At 34.8% G+C, this 17,924-nt stretch overlaps 1 protein-coding gene across 2 annotated transcripts; it reads left to right on the forward strand.

The window, feature by feature from the left end:
• Positions 1–12,259: 12,259 nt before the first annotated feature.
• On the forward strand, positions 12,260–17,626 carry LOC104894449 (poly(A)-specific ribonuclease PARN-like). 2 transcript variants are annotated; one of them, XM_010680676.4, is made up of 8 exons: positions 12,260–12,723; positions 14,335–14,465; positions 14,826–15,020; positions 15,120–15,226; positions 15,418–15,483; positions 15,563–15,677; positions 15,780–15,995; positions 16,521–17,626. In XM_010680676.4, the coding sequence occupies exons 1-8, from the start codon at positions 12,389–12,391 to the stop codon at positions 17,171–17,173; spliced, it is 1,818 nt and encodes a 605-aa protein (XP_010678978.2). In that variant the 5' UTR covers positions 12,260–12,388; the 3' UTR covers positions 17,174–17,626. The 2 variants fall into 2 exon arrangements, with proteins under 2 accessions (XP_010678978.2, XP_010678977.2); XM_010680675.4 differs by having other exon boundaries at positions 12,261–12,723; positions 15,367–15,483.
• The last annotated feature ends 298 nt before the right edge of the window (positions 17,627–17,924 follow it).

Genomic DNA, 17,924 nt, shown 5'->3' on the forward strand with positions numbered 1-17,924 from the left:
CCGAAAATTTTGTGGAAAAGCCAATCATCATAGATTCATAGGGGTTTAAACCGGCGTAAACGTATGAAGCATGGAATATGCACTCGTCCTATAATACGGTCGAACAAGGGATTGATGACGTAAAGTGGTGTGACACTTGTGCATTTAAGGATTTCGTAAAGCATGAAAACTCTCTCATTAGCGGTTAGCCATTAGATTGCACAATTGCACTGCATAAATTGAGAGAGGCACTAGATCATCTTCCCTAGTTTAATTTCCTCCATACAAGGAAATGTGTTGAATTGGTGATGCCAAAAATATTGCATATTTGATTCCGTCATTCACATCACAATATTATTCCAAATTTTAGGTAGCAGCTCCCTTTTTTTTTTTTTGATAATTTCTTTTCCATTTTATTATCATAATCAAGATAAAATGGATGAGGCCTCTACTCAAAATAATGTATTCCCCCACTAGGTGGGCGACATTTTTATAGTGCATTCACACACCCTATAGAGAGGAGTCCCCATCCATATTGAGTTACATACAGATACATCTTCACCTATGCTATGAAGTACTTCTTACACATTGAAACAAACATGGGAACTAGATATCTGGACCAAAGTCTAAAACTTGAGAGGCTACAGACTAGATGTGAACTGAGACGTGCTGCTGAAACACCATTCTACCAATCAGACTAGACAGCCACAAGGCTTGGATTCTCCCTCTGCGAGCTATTGATATATCTTAGACCATTTTTGCAAGCATTCCACTGCCCACCATCTTCCATATTGCTCCATCAGACAGCATCCTCGCTACCACATGACTTTTTGTTGCTCCCATATAATGACTAATTCCAATTTCCAGGTCAATGATAACTCCATTATTCCAAACCATCTGGAGCTACAGCCACGCTATAAATTCCTCCATCCTTGAAAGTCCCTGCTTGGCAAGGGAATCTGCAACATAATTTGCACTTCGACCTTCATGAACAATTTTGATGTTTAATGACTTTTTTCGAGCGTTTCGAATGAAGTTTAGCAACTCCCTTTTACTTTTGTTTTCTTCGGCATAAAATAATTTAACTGAACAGAATTGAACTAAACTGAATTGAGCTGAATTGAACTGAATTAAAATGAATAGGAGGATTGTTAAACATCACCCCACAATTACTTAAAATCGCCACGAAACTATTTTATTGGACTGTTTTACCCTCTCCTTTTTACACGCCCACCACCTCCCACCACCACCACCTCCACCTCCACCACCACCACCTCCACCACCACCTCCCACTACCCGCCATCACCTACTTCCTCCTGCCACCCGCCACCGCCCATCAACACCAACCTAATCTCGAATTTTTTTTGAATCATGGGGAAAACGTCTCGCCTGGACGTTCGCCCCATGGCGAGACGTTTGCCCCATGGTTCAAAAAAAATTCGAGATTTACCTGGCCATGGTTGGCGATGATATGGATTATTATGTTTCTGGAAAATTAATTACGTTTCTGGAAATTTTGATCGAAGAAAGCATCGAAATCGAGGAGGTCAAGATCGTCGATTTGATCGACATCATGGAAGCAATCTTGAAGCCAGTAGTCTCAGAAGAAGGGAGAGGAATGAACAAGGTCCCACCACTGATCGGAGAAATTTTCGATCGTCTGATAGGATTTCATCGGGACGAAGATCGGCGAACTGAATCTGAAATTTGAGGTGAGAGAAAGGCTGCTGGTGGGGGGATGGCAGGAGGTGAGCGGTGGTGGTTCTGGATCTGAAATTTGAGGTGAAAAGGTTACAAATGTAATTGTAATTGTTTTTGTGGCGATTTTAAGTAATTGTGGGGCGAGGATTAGAAGTTCAGAATGAATAGTGATATGTGAGAGTAAAATTATTGTCCAAAGCTGAACTGAACTGAACTAAATTGCACCGGACTGAACTGAATTGAACTGAACTAAATTGAACTGAACTAAATTGAACTGAACTGAAAATAAGTTGGAGATAACAGACCCTTAGTCCATGACTTCATTCAAGTTATTGAATACTACCTCTAGTCTTTATTAGTTTACCTGTATTTCTTTTTAGGACGTTCCTTATAAGTTTACCCATTTTTTCATTTCTATTTTTGAAATGGGACTACTAACTTTCCATCACACATACATTCAACTTTAACCTAAAATAATAGTTTCTCTTTCCTTCTGTGTTCCACAATATTGTTTTTCCTAAAACTTTGTGTAAAAGAAACGGATAAACTAAAAAAAATCAGAGGGAGTATATTCGTGTTATTTCTAAATAATTGTCTATTTGTCTTATTCTTATCTAAAAGTGAAAAATGGAATCTAATATTCATTAACTTTCTCCTTCTGCTTAGAGCCCGATGTATGTAACAAAGTGTTGTGAAAATTTTTGAATAACAGAAGAAGTATTGGTCATTCCAACTTATCTTCTACTTCATAATTTAATCCTTCCATAGTTGTGTAATGATTTATGAATTTTTTCCTTGAATAATGCAAAAGTGGGTTTTAATTCCCAAAATATGCCCAAAAAATTTAAATTCCCTGCGTACCGTCCACGTAGGACGGCACGCGAGAAAATTGTTTTTTTTTTGTTTTAACCCACGGAAACCGCTACTCAAAGTAGCGGTTTAATTTTAAAATAAACCGCTACTCTGAGTAGCGGTTTATAAATATAAACCGCTACTCTGAGTAGCGGTTCATAGATATAAACCGCTACTCTGAGTAGCGGTTCATAGATATAAACCGCTACTCTGAGTAGCGGTTCATAAATATAAACCGCTACTCTGAGTAGCGGTTTACCTGCGGAAAATATGGTAAGCAGATATCAGTTTGCATAGTAAACCGCTACTCGGAGTAGCGGTTTACAAAAAAAAAAAAAAAAAAAAAAAAAATTTTTTTTTTTTTTTATTTTATTTTATAAACCGCTACTCCGAGTAGCGGTTTTACCTAAGTTGAAAAAAAAAAAATTTCTGGGCACTTGCAAACCGCTACTCCGAGTAGCGGTTTTACTAAAAAAAATAAGTCTCGCGTGCCGTCCTACGTGGACGGTACGCAGGGAATTTTAATTTTTTTGGACACATTTTGGGAATTAAAACCCACTTTTGCATTATCCAAGGAAAAAATTCAATGATTTATATATAAAATATCGTCATAAGCTATAAAGAAGAAAAAAATTTATATAATGCCATTAAATTATTTATCTTAAACAAAAGTAATTGAAATTGGTAATGAATTAATGAGTAGCCTGTGTAGTTGATTTAAATGTTAGAACATAAAATGTATTGAACTTTGTGTTACAATGAATTGTAATTGTTTTCACTAATGCTTTTTCCTTGTATTTCCTCCGTTTAGAAATAGTTGCACCATTTTTATTTTGTGCACTATTCACATCTTACACTTAGATTGTCTTTAGTGATTTATCTTTTAGGAAAAACATAGTCATGTGGGGTCTTGTTAGATTAATCTCTATGTAATTTTTTTTTAAAATGAATTTTTTATAATTTTTACTTATTGATATTTAAAGATATTAATGGTTGAAATCATACATCGGCATGCGCGAAAGTTAAAAATTGTGCAACTATTTCTAAACGGATGAAGTATATATATATTTTTGCAATTGAGGAAATATTTAGTAAAACAATAACAAAAACACACAAAACAAAATAAATACTCCTTCCGGTCTTTATTAGTTCACCCCTTTCTTTTACACAGAGTTTTAGGAGAAATAATGTTGTGGGTCATAGAAAGAAAAAGAAAAACTATTATTTTATATTAAAATTAAATGTATCTGTGATGAAAAGTTAGTGGTCTCATTCTAAAAATAGAAACAAAAGAAAGGGTTAAACTAATAAGTGACATCCCAAAAAAGAATACGGGTAAACTAATAAAGACCGGAGGGAGTAAGTTAGAACTAGGCAAAGCGTAATCACAGTTATCACACCCCTAGCATTCTCATCTATAATTCCACGAAAACCTAATGGAATATGTTCTATAAGATGAAGCCTGGTGTGTTGCACCACACCGTATTTTGCCAACCAATTTATTGCTTCGTTGCCTCTCTAAAAATACATGTCAATTGAGTTTATAGCACGTTAACTAAGTTGAGCTTCTCTTTTGAAAAATAAGAGGCCTAAAATACCCACTTAATAGGATATTGAGTCACTAGGAAAGGTGACTCTTCCAAGAATCTCGATCCAAAAATCATATGTGATAAAAGGTCGCGGATAGGGATGGAAATGGATCTGATTCGGGGCGGGTGGAACATCACCCGCATCCACCACCCGCAATTGTTTACTCCACCCGCATCCATCCATCCGTCATCTATCGGGTGAAACGGGTGGGTCAGTGCTAAACAGGTGATGATATTTAGTATATTTTTAAAAGAAATTAGTGACATAATATAAAATAATTATATCAAACACATACAATATAAGTAATTTACACGGGTGATGGATCAGGTGACGGATGAAAAAATTCTCACCCACCACCCACTTTCTATCTATTTAAATTCGGGTTTTCATCCATTTAAAATACCGAGTTAAGCGGGTGATGGATCATCCATCACCCATTTCCATCCTTAGTCACGAAAATTGGTTATGTTGGGAGTTCCAACTCTCGCTTACTCTTTGTTCCTCCGATTATGAAACCAATCCACTCCTTGGACAAACAAGCACTTGCGGAAATATTATTTTTTTGGTGCCAAGCACTTGCCAAATTATCAATTATGGGTATTGCGGGTGCAACTTGTAATAATAATGGATCGAAAATGTGCGGATAAAGTAACAGAGGAGGATGGAGCATGTAGGAACACACAACACAAGAGAAAAACAAGTGGGCAAAGGGAAAAAGCCAATAGTGGACGTTCTAACAAACATGTACACTGGCCATTTGGAAATTTGGATGAACCTGTATGCTAAAGCAACATTGCTCATTGGTAATGGTTTTGTGTCCATTATAAACAAAACTCCAAAGTGATGAACTTCTTTTTTATATAAGGAAAGATAATGTGAATGCAAATTACATTATAATACTAATCTCCATTTATAAATAAATGTAGCAGACTAGCAGTTTGATTTTTCACGCTTGTCAATGCATAAAAACTTTGACAATAAATATCTTTAATTATGTATTTGTAAATGTTATAAAAAAAACTTAATATTATAAAAATATTTATTAAAACGAATCCAACAATATTTTATATGATCATTTTTATTTTTATATATTAGTAAAAAAAATACGGTAAAGAGAGGTGTGTGAATAGGGCTTTAAAGTGTTGTACTAAAAAGAAACTAACACGTGAAAACCATTCTTTATGCTGAAAACTGAAAACTGCAACATAAAATGAGCAAAAAACTTCTTAAATGAGCAAAAATATAAATAAGCAAAAAACATAAGATGAGCAAAAATTTGTAAAATAAGCAAAAGTTTCTTTAAATGAGCAAAACCTAAAATGAGCAAAGAACATAAAATGAAAATAAAATGTAAAATAGGCAGAAGGTTCTTAAAATGAGCAAAAGTTTTCTAAAATGAGCAAAGTTTGTAAAATGAGCAAAAGATTCTCAACTTAAGCCTAGTTTTCAATGAATCCTACCTATTTAATTATTATATGAGAAGATTTCTCGAGTAAGTTTGATACAAATTGTTTTCATTTAGGTCTAGCTAGCTCACTTCATCTTAGCTAGACTGATGAGGAAATTTTAGAATCTAAATTATTTGATTCTCGAAGAAATTTTCATATGTACTTCACTGATCTCTATTATATAAGCCAAGGGAGGAGGTGTGGTGTCCTCTTTTGAAGTGACTAAAATACCCTTAATGATCTAATTAATGGAATGAAAAAATTACAAAAGCAAATCATTTAAAAATTCTCATTCCAACTTGCCATTTAAAACAAGTTTAAAATGGTATATGCATCAAATACTTCAATCAAAAATTAAATGGACAAAATATTTATACCTTATAAAAAAATATGGCATACATAACGTGCATATGAAAAGTCTGAACATTCACTATCTTTGATACCAGTTGGTCTTGTAAGAGACCGTCTACTTTTAATTTAAAAGTAGGCGCGGCCCAAGCCCAATATTAAGAAGAGAATAGATCATATTTCTTAATATAGTGACTACTTTAATCTATTTAGTGACCATTTTAATCTATGTAGTGATCAGTTTAATCTATTCATTAATAACATTCTTTAATTCATTTAGTGACTGATTTAATCCATTTAGTGACTAGCTTAATCCATTTTGTAAGACTGACGAACTATTTTTAAAAAATGTTTGTTCTAATTCGAAATTCAAAGGGAAATAAAAGAGGAGAAGAGAATGGACGACTAGGATGTGCAAGATACCTAAAAATAGTGTTAGGTTAGAGAGAAATTGAATGGGCTTCTTAAGAGAACGTAGGTTTGCATTGTCTAATTTTATATTAAAATTAGACCGTCTATTATAATAATTTGTGCTTTGATACTCTTTAATTCAGTTAAACCAACTCATTATTTTTGTTCTTTCTGTTCAATATTCATTCACAAAAAATTAATGTTAACAATCACTCACAACCTTTTTTATTTTTTTACATTAGCGAATTAATATATCTAAATTCATCTAACTGTTCAAATTTTCATATTTAAGTTTAATCATAAATAAAGTACGAATGGCGTATCTAATAGAATAACAAATTTTGAAATTAACGCACGCATCGCGTGCATATGAAGGCTAGTTTATACATATGAGAAGGGTTTCCAAAGTAAAGTTTAGTACAAAATTATTTTCATTTAGGCCTTGCTAGCTCACTTCGTTTTATCTAAGATTGATGAGGAAATTTTTGTGGGGTGTTGTGAAATCAAAGTTTATGATGATGAGAAAAATATTTATGACAAAAAAGAACTTAATTCTATCGCATTTGTTAGCTAAATGGTTACACAATTAATGATGCGACAATGCGCCTGCTTCACCTTATCATGTGAATTTATCTAATTTTTTTAAAAAAATAAATCTATTTTATAAGTTATTATAACTTATTGAAATTTGTCTTAATGTACTTGAAGCAACAATTAGTTAATAGTCGTATGGCCATTCTCCTTGAAAAATGAGTCATATCAATTGTTACATTAAAATTCCTTTTACAAAAAGGGAAAAGCTATATGCAGCCCTAAGGGTTGTATATAAGAAACTAAAAATGGAAATAAGTTGCATTAATTGATCATTTATTACATTGGTTGATGCAAAATTTTTCCATAAAGTCATAACTTATTTCCATTTTAAGTAGTGTATTTATGTCTTATATGCAACCCTAAGGGCTGCATATAGCATAACCCTTACAAAAAAGACTTTCTATTCTAAAATTGAGAATTAGCTAATACGTAATTTCTTAACATTTCCTTTTCTCTTAAACTTAAATCTTGGAGATCAAGAAATATTATTTAAAATTAAGGAACTTTAGAAGCAAAGATAGACAATAGCAAGATGTAAGACAGTAAGAGGGGATTAGTGTGTTTGTGGTCCATGACTCCACGCTGAGGGCTTGAGAACGCACTTGAATATGAAGTCCATTATCATAGTATAAGCTTTAGTCAGATAGGGGAGTTACCAATCTGTAATGAAGGTATATAACTTTTTGCATTCACATAATAGTGCAAATGTAGCCGGAAGATTATGCAAATTAGATCCTACACTGAGATGTAGGATGAACATTCTACACATTGCCCATTTGGCGGGCTTTTGGTAGTATTTTTGAAAGTGGGTCAGTTCTTTCTCTCTCATCACTTATTCATTCACTCTCTTTCTCTCTCGTTTATTTGTTGAAACAATTTTTTCAATGTACAAATGCATATGGTTTGGTGTACAATAGTAATGACCATCGGTGTACATTGTGATTTATTACATTTCGGTATGGGACTGTAATTGTACATATTGAATTTCATTAGTGAACAAACATCAACACACCAGTGTACAAACATTGGAAATTACTCACTTGACGTACATCAGCTTCAGGTTTTGGGTTACTTTTAACTGAGGGGTTGTCATTGTACATTTTGATTTTGTTAATGAACAACCACGAAGCCAAGAATGTACAAGGAGGTTGAGCGTGGAAAAGAGAGAAGTGATGAACAGTATATGGGGGAAAATGATGGCGGTTGACATCAAATAAGTTATTAAATGGTGAACAGTAACTGTCAAATCAGTTACTTTTTGAATTTTCGACATGTACACTGGATGTAATGGAAATGTACATTGACTGTCAAATCAATTACTTTTTGCATGTTGAATGGTGCGTTTCATTCTTCTTGCCTTGTATTTTGGAGCTGGTGTAGGATGCTCATCCTACACCTCATACCACCATCTACTAATTGGGAAGATTAAGCATTGTGATCCACAATAACCGCGGATATTCTAGCTAAGCATGTTCGACTTAGGCTATGTTTAGTTCACCTGAAATTTTCTGATCTGAACTTATCTGAACTGATCTGATCTGATCTGAACTGATCTGATCTGTTCTGTTCTGATCTGATCTGATTTACAATATCTTATCTTTTAGATTTTTCTCAATATATAAGAAAAAATATAGTCATGTGGGGTCTTGTTTGATTCGTCTCAATGAGTACTTTATTAATATTCAATTATTATAATTTTTACTAATATGTAATGAAATATATTTAATAGTAATAATGAATTTAAATATAAGCATGATCTGATCTGAACTTATTTTTTCTGATCTGATCTGATTAGATCTGAAATAAGCAAAAATAAGATGAACTGAACATAGCCTTAATGATGACAATGCAAATGTAATTAGGTCTTTCCCCTTCCCTCAACAAAAAATGTTCACTTATTATAATAAGGAATAAAAGTTTTTTTTAGGTGAATCAAGTATAGTGAGTTGGGATGGCAATGGGGCGGGTCTGGGTCGGGTCCACCTGGACCCAGACCCATTTATTTTTTACAGACCCAGACCCGCCCCAGACCCGTTGGGTCTAGATTTTTCAGACCCATACCCAGATCCGCTGGGTCCATGGGTCCTTACTGGTTCTTAAATGGGTCCTTCTTAGTTTTAGGTTTTCATAACATTTTTGAATATATGTAATCAAAAAATTTCGCCGTAATATATATAGGTTCTTGTATCCATAGTTGAAGCATTCTCCAAATTTTTTTTAAAGAATTAACTCGTAAAATCACAAAATCACTCAAAAGATTTTAGAATTTAGGTAAAAAAAAAAAAATCTAATATGTAAATGAGTCCATGGGGCGGGTCTGGGTCTAGCATATGTGGACCCGGACCCGACCCATGCTCTTCGGGACCCAGACCCGACACGGACCCATTGGGTCTAAAATTTTTGGACCCAGACCCTTATAAATGGGTCGGGTCCTAGCGGGTCTGGGTCGGGTCTAGGACCCATTGCCATCCCTAATAGTGAGTGCATTCATCATACACCCGAGTGTAGGATAAAAATAATGAGAGCTACAATTGAACAAATGAGCAAAAGATAACATTGAGTGTATCATGCTCATGATACACATGCTCGTAATACACCCAAGTGTATGATAAAAATTGTAAAGTATAATAGTTTGTAATTTACATCAAACATATTAAGCATTTTTCTAAAAGGTACTTTAAATTGCTCCAGTCAACCAACTGATAAACAAAAGAATTACTACTAAGCTTGTTTGGTGTAGTTGGTTGGGAATTTATCTTATAATTTTAAGATCACAAGGTCGAATCCTCCCAACAACTTCGATACTTGACATAGAGATTTCCCTTACCTTCCCCCTATTCTCAAGTGTCTAGCCCGCAAAGCTAGATCAAGAAACTGTGCGGGTTGAGTTCTAGACAAGATCCTTCTCCTTACTATTTAGAAAAAAAAGAGTTACTATTATATTTGTCTATTTATACGCATATAAACAACGTCTCCTTACATAAACAAATAGAAAAAAATAGATTAGTGATGCTTTAATTTTATCTCCTCTAAAGTCAAGGGATGCTTTTTTTCTTTTCTTTTGTGCGCTACTATTTTTTTTGACAACAGGGAATTAAAACTTGCATTAATTAAAATCGAAAATACAACTTAATTCTAATACAACTAAACAGAAGACAAAGCAAAATGAAACTAAAAGAGCTTCATCTGCTCTTACATGCTCTATGATATAAAAACAAACTATTGCATATTCAGACCAACTTAAATTAATTTATTCTTTTTTAACTTACTCAAAACGATTGAGTATGACAGCACATGAATAAACAAAAGGAGATATAATGTTGATCTTAGATTTATTAGTTATCACGTAGGTGACAAAAGATGACCCAATATAACAATCCAACTTGAACCAAACCTACAATAAGCGCATCATGATAACATAAAATAAACATCCCCTTCCATATAAAACAAAATAATGACACTTTTATACGATAAACCCATTCAGTTAAATGGTCTAGGTTAAAATCCAAATTGTCAACATGATAATGATTTGATTTGACCTGATTAATTCCCTTACATAATAAGTTATCTACATATCACAATGATAAATCTAAAATTTGGTTAAAGAAACATTGAATAATCTCTAAGATGGTCTAAGAAACACGAAACATTCATACTTTTTTGTAGTGAATTTGCTCACTTATTATTGTAACAAAAAAATTACTAAAGTAATAATTAAATGGATTATAGGGGCAACCTGCGGGTTATGGTTGAGTTTTGAGACCCGTTTATTAGATGGGTTAATTAGATTTGAAATCAAGAATTTTGTCATGTTCATTATCGACCCGAACACAAACCTCACTCAACCCAATCGGTTCGTCAAACCCTATATGAGACCATTGTTGTAGATCTTTGTACTACCTTCATTTCCATACATGCAACACTGAAAAATTTGCACTATGACATACGAATCTAATCGCATTTCAAAAAATATATATATAATAACAAATGCTATCTATAATATGTTATTGGATTACTCTCAATATCTAATTCCAAAATTTTAATGTTTCATAAGTTTATATGTTTATTTTTTTTATTTTTTTTGAATAGATAAGTTTATATGTTTATTGATCAATAATTAGAGATATTCACAAACTAAAGTAGTGCATTAATTTATGTTCAATATATATGTTGCACATATATTAAGAATATAGCTAGTATTCAGTAACTGCAATAAAGTTGTAGCCTTGTAGAGCTTTCAATTAAGAAATTTTACATGTTATAATTTATAGAGTGTGAGACTGATGTAGAGAAAAGTTGAATTAAGTCTTGGATACCACCCCATAAGATTTTACCAACTAAACTAATTGTTATTCATTGAGACAACCTCCTAGCCCATATAACATTCAGTCTAAATTGGGCCCAAAAGTTGTACCAAATCAAACCGAAACAATATATTGTCAGAAACTGAACTAGTTTGGGTTAAATCCAACTAATCCTAACTAAATGTGAACTTTTTAATTTGAATTCGTACCAATTTTTACCGAATATTATTCATGTTCTTATGATGCATGTATGGATGAAAATAGATCGGGTTTGATGTGAGTGGAGCTTCGCCCGCATCCAACTATCACCCGCATAAGCCATCACCTGCATCCATCCATCCATCATCCAGCATGTGAATGGGTGGGTCGGGCGGTCAGCGAGTGAGGAGATATGTAACAATTTTTACAAAAAAAATGCCATAAGATTCATATTTATCAAAATTTTCAACTAAATTTTTTAATAAAGTAAGTAAATAAACATGTGTAATAATTGATAGTATGGATGATGGGTGGGTGTTAAGCAGGTGATGGATTGGGTGACGGATGAAAAAATCTCACCCGCATCCATCACCCGTTTCACCTACCATCCGCTTTTCATTCGTTTATTTCATGTTTTCATCCACTTAATATATCTGGACTAAGCGGATTATGAATGATCCATCATCCATTTCCAACCCTAGATGAAAGTACTTTCGTACCTCATATTGATATTTTAAAATGCTAATTTCATATCATCGTCAAGTGTTAGTATCGATAATCAATATTTTGAAATGCTTATTTGATATCTTCAATAAGTGTTAGTACTTAGTATCCAAATCGGTCCTAGATTTACCAAGGATATCTTGGCCTAATAGTTATGATTGATGTGTTATGAACGATAAGTCATAAGTTCGAATCCTCGTCCCTTCTTTATACGGTAGCTCATATGGATTAAAAAAAATCCTCGATTTCCCATATGATATTAGTTTTAGCTTATTAGGTTATTAGCCAGAAGACTCATATATGGCTAATGGCCCAAGATCTGATGCCTCATGGTAAGCTAGTCATGACCGACCCATTTCAACCATACAGTTAACCAAGCAGCTTCAATTCAACCCACATGAAAACCAAAAACCAGACAAAGAAGCCATTGTTGTAACACGAGCTTCTCAAAAAACAACGATGCAGAAGCGCTTGCTCTGCACTCAAACTTCAACACATATAGAAAACACCATTAAAAACAGTAATCTCACTAAGAAATGGAGAATCAAACAAGTTAAAAAATCCAATTTCAACCAAAATCTCGAGGAAATAAAGTCCCGCATTTCAAATTCCGATTTTATTGCAATCTCTCTCCAAAAAACTGGGTCCTACTCTTCGCCATGGCAGAAAGTTCTTCCTTTTGATACCCCAGAAATTGCTTATTTGAAATCCAAGCGTTCAGCTGAGAAATTTCAGCTTCTTCAGTTAGCTGTTTGTCCTTTCACTCTTAGGGCTTCTAAGCTTACTGCTTACCCGTAAGTTTTCACCTTTCTTTTTCTTCATTTCTTGCTTGGTTTGATTGAAATTAATGTGGGTTGTTTTTGTTTTTGTGTTTTCAGTTTGTATATGGTTTTTATGGGTTGGATATTTTAATGCTGTTTACTAGTTATTTAGTTTAGTTTGTCAATTTGTTGTTTTTTTGGTGGAATTTTGGCAAGATATTATTGGTCGAATTGGTGTATCGTTGGTTTAGTTTTGGTGTTTTAGTTGTGTTTTGGGAGATGGGTGTTTTTCAATTAGATAAAGGAGAATGATCATGATTGATATATATTGTAATCTTGATGTATAGTATTGACATGTGACATGAATTTTTGAGCAAATTGTTTCAGCAACTTGAAGATGCCATCTTTTACTCTTAAGAAAATTGTATTTTTTTATTTGTATGGACCTAGTGTTATTCATGGGTGTTTGGTAATGCACTTAGGCTTTGTTTGGTTTGACAGATTTTCAATGGAAAATGGTTTCCCAGGAAATTTTGTTTCCTTTGTTTGCTCAAAAGAAAAGTTAGAGAGGAAGGGAAAATCAATAGTGGAGGGAAGAGGGTGGATGTGATAAGAGAAAATGGAAGGTGAATAATAGGAAGCAAAATGTTGCAATTCTTCCTTTAGAAAGAAAAATTAATTCTATCCTCAGAAAACTATCTTTCATCTTTGGGAAAACAATTTTCTACCCTTTGCAATCCGAACAATGGAAAATGGGAAGAACTTCAGTTTCAGGAAAGTGCTTTCTTCCCACAGCTAAACACTCTCTTAAGTGTGGTTTGCCTGCTTTAGCGAGGAGCTTTGGCATGAGAAAATCCTATCAGGCCGTGGTCTTAGCCTCTTAGGGATCGAGCTGTATTGTACTTATGCTGTGTCCTTCACATTGGGGGGACTGGAGAGGAGGTGTATAGTTTACCTCCTGTAGTTTGTACTTGAGCAAAGATTGTTTCTTCCAATGGGCATAGCTTTCCATAAGAGGTGAACTACTTGTCTGTTTAAGGAGCTATTTTATATCATTCACCATGATAGAACTGGAGATTTAGAGTCTGCACGCTGGAGCTTGAGTTGCATACTGTCCAGCCATAGAGAGTAAAAAAATATATCCAGTGCTTGTATGGTAACGGTACGGTGAGAGTGTTGAACATTCCTATGGATGGCGATAGGAGGTTTCAACAGGACAAACCATGGCCGCAAGCTGCAAGTGACTTAGTTGTAATCTTAAGTTATCATTGTTAAGTAAATGGAAAAGTTAAAAAGATGTCATGTCACGCTTTAATGACATTTCTTTCCGAATCGATAATTGTTTTTTCTAGAAGTTTTTCATTTGTGAAAGCTGTTTTCAGATCTCTTGCATTTTTTATTCCATTTACTTTGTGTTTTGAAAATGAATCCTGTGTACACCTTTATTCTTCTAGTTAACAACTCATAGCTCATAAGCTACTGCAGAGATATCAAGTAGCATAGCAATTCTTTGGAGACTGTGTCTTTGAGTAGGAATAGCCATGACAATGAATCATAATTATAGTATACATTATGTGAGTTTGTCTAGTTTTAGTAATAGATTTTCTAAGGTGGTGATTCTCTTTTTACTCTTTTGATATGCAGATATAATTTCCACCTATTTCCGAGGGATGAACTGAAAATTGGGATGCCTTCTTACAGTTTTGCATGTCAAACATCATATTTGACATCCATGGCTCGACTCGGTTTTGATTTTAATTCCTGCATATATGATGGTAATTTCTGGTTAAAGTATGAAGTCATGTGGGAAATGCTTTTCTTTCACTTTTCAGTTGATTACCCTTATCTACCTTTATTTATCTTTTCGCGTCAGAATGGAGGGGAGAAAGATTGTTTCTTTAGGGTTATAACTTATAGGGATCAGATCTTCCATTGAAAATGCTTTGCTTCTCATAAGGTGTTTTGAAAATGGTGTTTATTACTTTATGTGATGACTTGTCCATCATAGCAGAGCCGTTCTGGAACTGCACTCTCATCATTTTCTTTTTCTATCTTCATAGACTGCCCACCTTCCTGAATTTATTGTCTTTTCACAGGAGATTCTTCTCATTATTACATTTTTACTTTTATTGCAGGGATCTCATATATATCCAGAGCTCAAGAATCAAGTATGAAACATCTTACAGGTACAGGTAATTTAGCAGTGCGGGCACGTTCTGTAAAATCTTCATCTACCATATCCGTTGCTGATTCTGTATTTATTGAGAGGATTAAATCACGAGTTAAAACCTGGAGAACTGCTTGCAAAGACTCAAAAGGATCAAATGAAGGTTTGACTAATCTACTTTATGAGGAATTTTTCAGTTGTCTTTATTTATTTATTTCCTCCTTTTCTCCCTTTCTTAGCCGATAACGTGTTTATACTGTAGATGCATTGGTCAGAGCTCTGAGAAAAGTTGTTCTAGGCGAGCATGGATCCAGACCTTGTCTTGATGTGGATGTTTGTAGTGAGCGCCAAGTGCAACTCATCCTTGAGGTTACACATATTCTTTGAACTTTTTAAGTTCTATCTACAAATTTGCTGGCTGTTTGGCTGTTTTGTGCCCGATGTTACTTTGCTGCAATAGCTTTTCTTGAACATTTCCGTTATGTCCTCAAATCATCAGTTTGCTGCAGGTTTTGAAAGAATTTTCTGATGACACTGTCCCTTTATTGATCCCTACAAAGCGTGGGGGCACACAAGGAGTTCGTGCTGTTATGACAAGTTCGAAAGAGGACAAAATTCTTTTTGAGGTAATCCTCCAGATTTTTTTTTTTCTCATTATGGAGACAAGATTTTCATGGAGTTGTAAGTTGTAATTTATATTCGTAGAAAGAACTTCAAGATCTTGAGGAGGAGCAAAGCAAGAATGTTCGCGGATTCCGGGAGGTGATTGATCTCATTTCTGCTTCCCAGAAACCTGTTGTTGCCCACAACACACTTGATGGTGTGTATCTATATGGACTGTTTTGCTTAATGTGCCTCCATTTATAAAGTTTGGTTGTTCACTAAGCTAAGTTAGCTAACCTTTAGCATGCTGCTGATGTAGATTTTACATTCCTTCACTCAAAATTTCTGAGTCCTCTACCTCCACGTATTGACGAGTTCAAGTGCTCTTTGAGCTCATACTTCCCCTATGTCATTGACATGGGCCATCTTATGAAGCACTTCAACCCTAGTGGGAAAATGAACAATATACATGCAGCTTCATCTTTCTTGAGAAGTCGATTCTTTGCACCTGTTGAAATCGATATTCCTCTCAAAGGCAAGGTTCTTTTAATTAGTTCTGTATTTAAATTCAGTATGCATATACCACAACATGCCATGTCATTACCCCCCACTTCCTTAACAAGGATCCATATCAGGGGCTAGAGCCCCCGAGGTTGATAGCCTTTTCCCTACATTTCTATGGAACTGCATCTTAAAGTACCGCCACCTGCCATTCTGACAACACCGCTTGCAGTTTATAAATTAATAACATATACAGAGCACTATAAACCCTATGCCTATGTTACTAAGACTCTTCATTTAACCTCGAGTACCCTTGTCGGATTCTTTGACTCTTCGACTTCAACATGGATACAGACACTTCGACACTTGATTTTGGGATAAAATCATGGAAATTTTTCATATAATAACTTAGTCAACTACTTGGACAAATACCCATGTTCTTAGTACCTCAGTCTGTGTAACATTGCCTTAAACTTGTATGTTCGGTGCCTTGTGATTTATGATTCATCACCTGAAATTAAGGAACAAGTGCTAAGTGTACTTGTTATTGCGAACACAGGTACACCAGAGGAGATGAGTGAAGGGAAGATTCACGGTCAAAACGTTTTACAGATAAGTCAGATTTTTGCGAAACTCTACTCTATAATGAAGCCCGGTCAGCACCACATTAGTGAGGGAAAAGATTTAGCGCTCGACAACTATGCAAACATCTTTGACCCTTGCAGTAGTGTTTCCCTTGAGAACTCTGATGATGATGTCAGGATTTCATCAGGCAACACGAGAAGACTGAGCTGCAATGATATGGTCTTCCTCTGGGGATTCAGGAGTGGCTTGTCAGTTGGAGAGCTCAAAAGTCTCCTCAGTAGATCACATGAAGCTTTCTCTTCAGAGTTTGATGTCCGAGTAGTGGATAAGAGCTGTGTAGTGGTTGCCTTTCAGCAGCCTGAACTTGCCGGAGATTTTGTGAAAGCTATGGGATCTGGGGGAACTTGCCATGAGGGCTTGACAGAATTGACATCCCTGGGTTTGCGAGCAGCAAATTATGAAACTTACAAGTGTGCGTGTAATCTGAGCAGGTGGGACTCTGATTTGGCTGATTCCTTGGACCAAGTTGTAACATCAGCTGATCAGTTTTCTGCTGATAGTCACGGAAAGAGCCCATATGAAATCTGGTGGGATGACGATACCGTCCTCAACCTTGATGACTTCTGACTTCTGACTTCTGACTTCTGAGCATTGGGTGTATAACTAACTGTATATACTTCTCCGTTAACGTTGTGGATCCTACACCAGACAGAGGACCGAGCAACTCATGGAATATTAGCAATCGTCTAGTTGAGGTGGATAGCCCGCGAAGTTCTGCCTTGTAGTAGTCCAACCAGATTAAGGAATCAGTATAGGTTGTAATATCTGTAAGCTACATAGATTCTTCCTGCTTGATACCCCCAAAATATGTTGAAGCTTCTGATTGTAAGTTTTCCAGTCTATTTGCCAAAATTTTGTAGCAACATGTCAAACTCATCTCTTGATCTTGAGAACCAACTTATTTAGGAAGATCTACTGTGCTCCAGATAAGATAATGCTGCTATTAATTCCTGTACAACATCATTGATGAATTCTAGTTTTGAATAATACAATTTTCTAATTTGGTGACTAGTGACACTATCCACTATCTATATACACTTTAAGGTCTGTTTTCCCTAGCTTATTTTCATTTTAGTTCGGTTTAGTTCAGTTTTGGACAATATTTTTACTCTCACATATCACTACTCATTTCATTTCAGTTAAGTTGTTCATTTCAGTTAAGTTGTTTTATGTTGAAGAGAACAAACCTTTAGTCTTTTTTTTCTTTTGAAAAATAAGGCTAGGATCCACCTACATTCAAATATTAGTATCATATATTCCTCTTCATTTGGACACTAGAACTAGTAAAAATATAACATCTCCAAACTTTTCTATTTCT

The sequence above is a fragment of the Beta vulgaris genome, chromosome 5 (genome assembly GCF_026745355.1).
Source record: "Beta vulgaris subsp. vulgaris cultivar EL10 chromosome 5, EL10.2, whole genome shotgun sequence".
Lineage (NCBI taxonomy): Eukaryota > Viridiplantae > Streptophyta > Magnoliopsida > Caryophyllales > Amaranthaceae > Beta > Beta vulgaris.

Coding starts and splice junctions, on each gene's coding strand:
- LOC104894449 (XM_010680675.4), top strand. CDS start 12,389: ATGCAGAAGCGCTTGCTCTGCACTCAAACTTCAACACATATAGAAAAC. Junction 15,021..15,119: donor CTCAAAAGGATCAAATGAAG/GTTTGACTAATC, acceptor TTTATACTGTAG/ATGCATTGGTCAGAGCTCTG. Junction 15,996..16,520: donor AATCGATATTCCTCTCAAAG/GCAAGGTTCTTT, acceptor TTGCGAACACAG/GTACACCAGAGGAGATGAGT.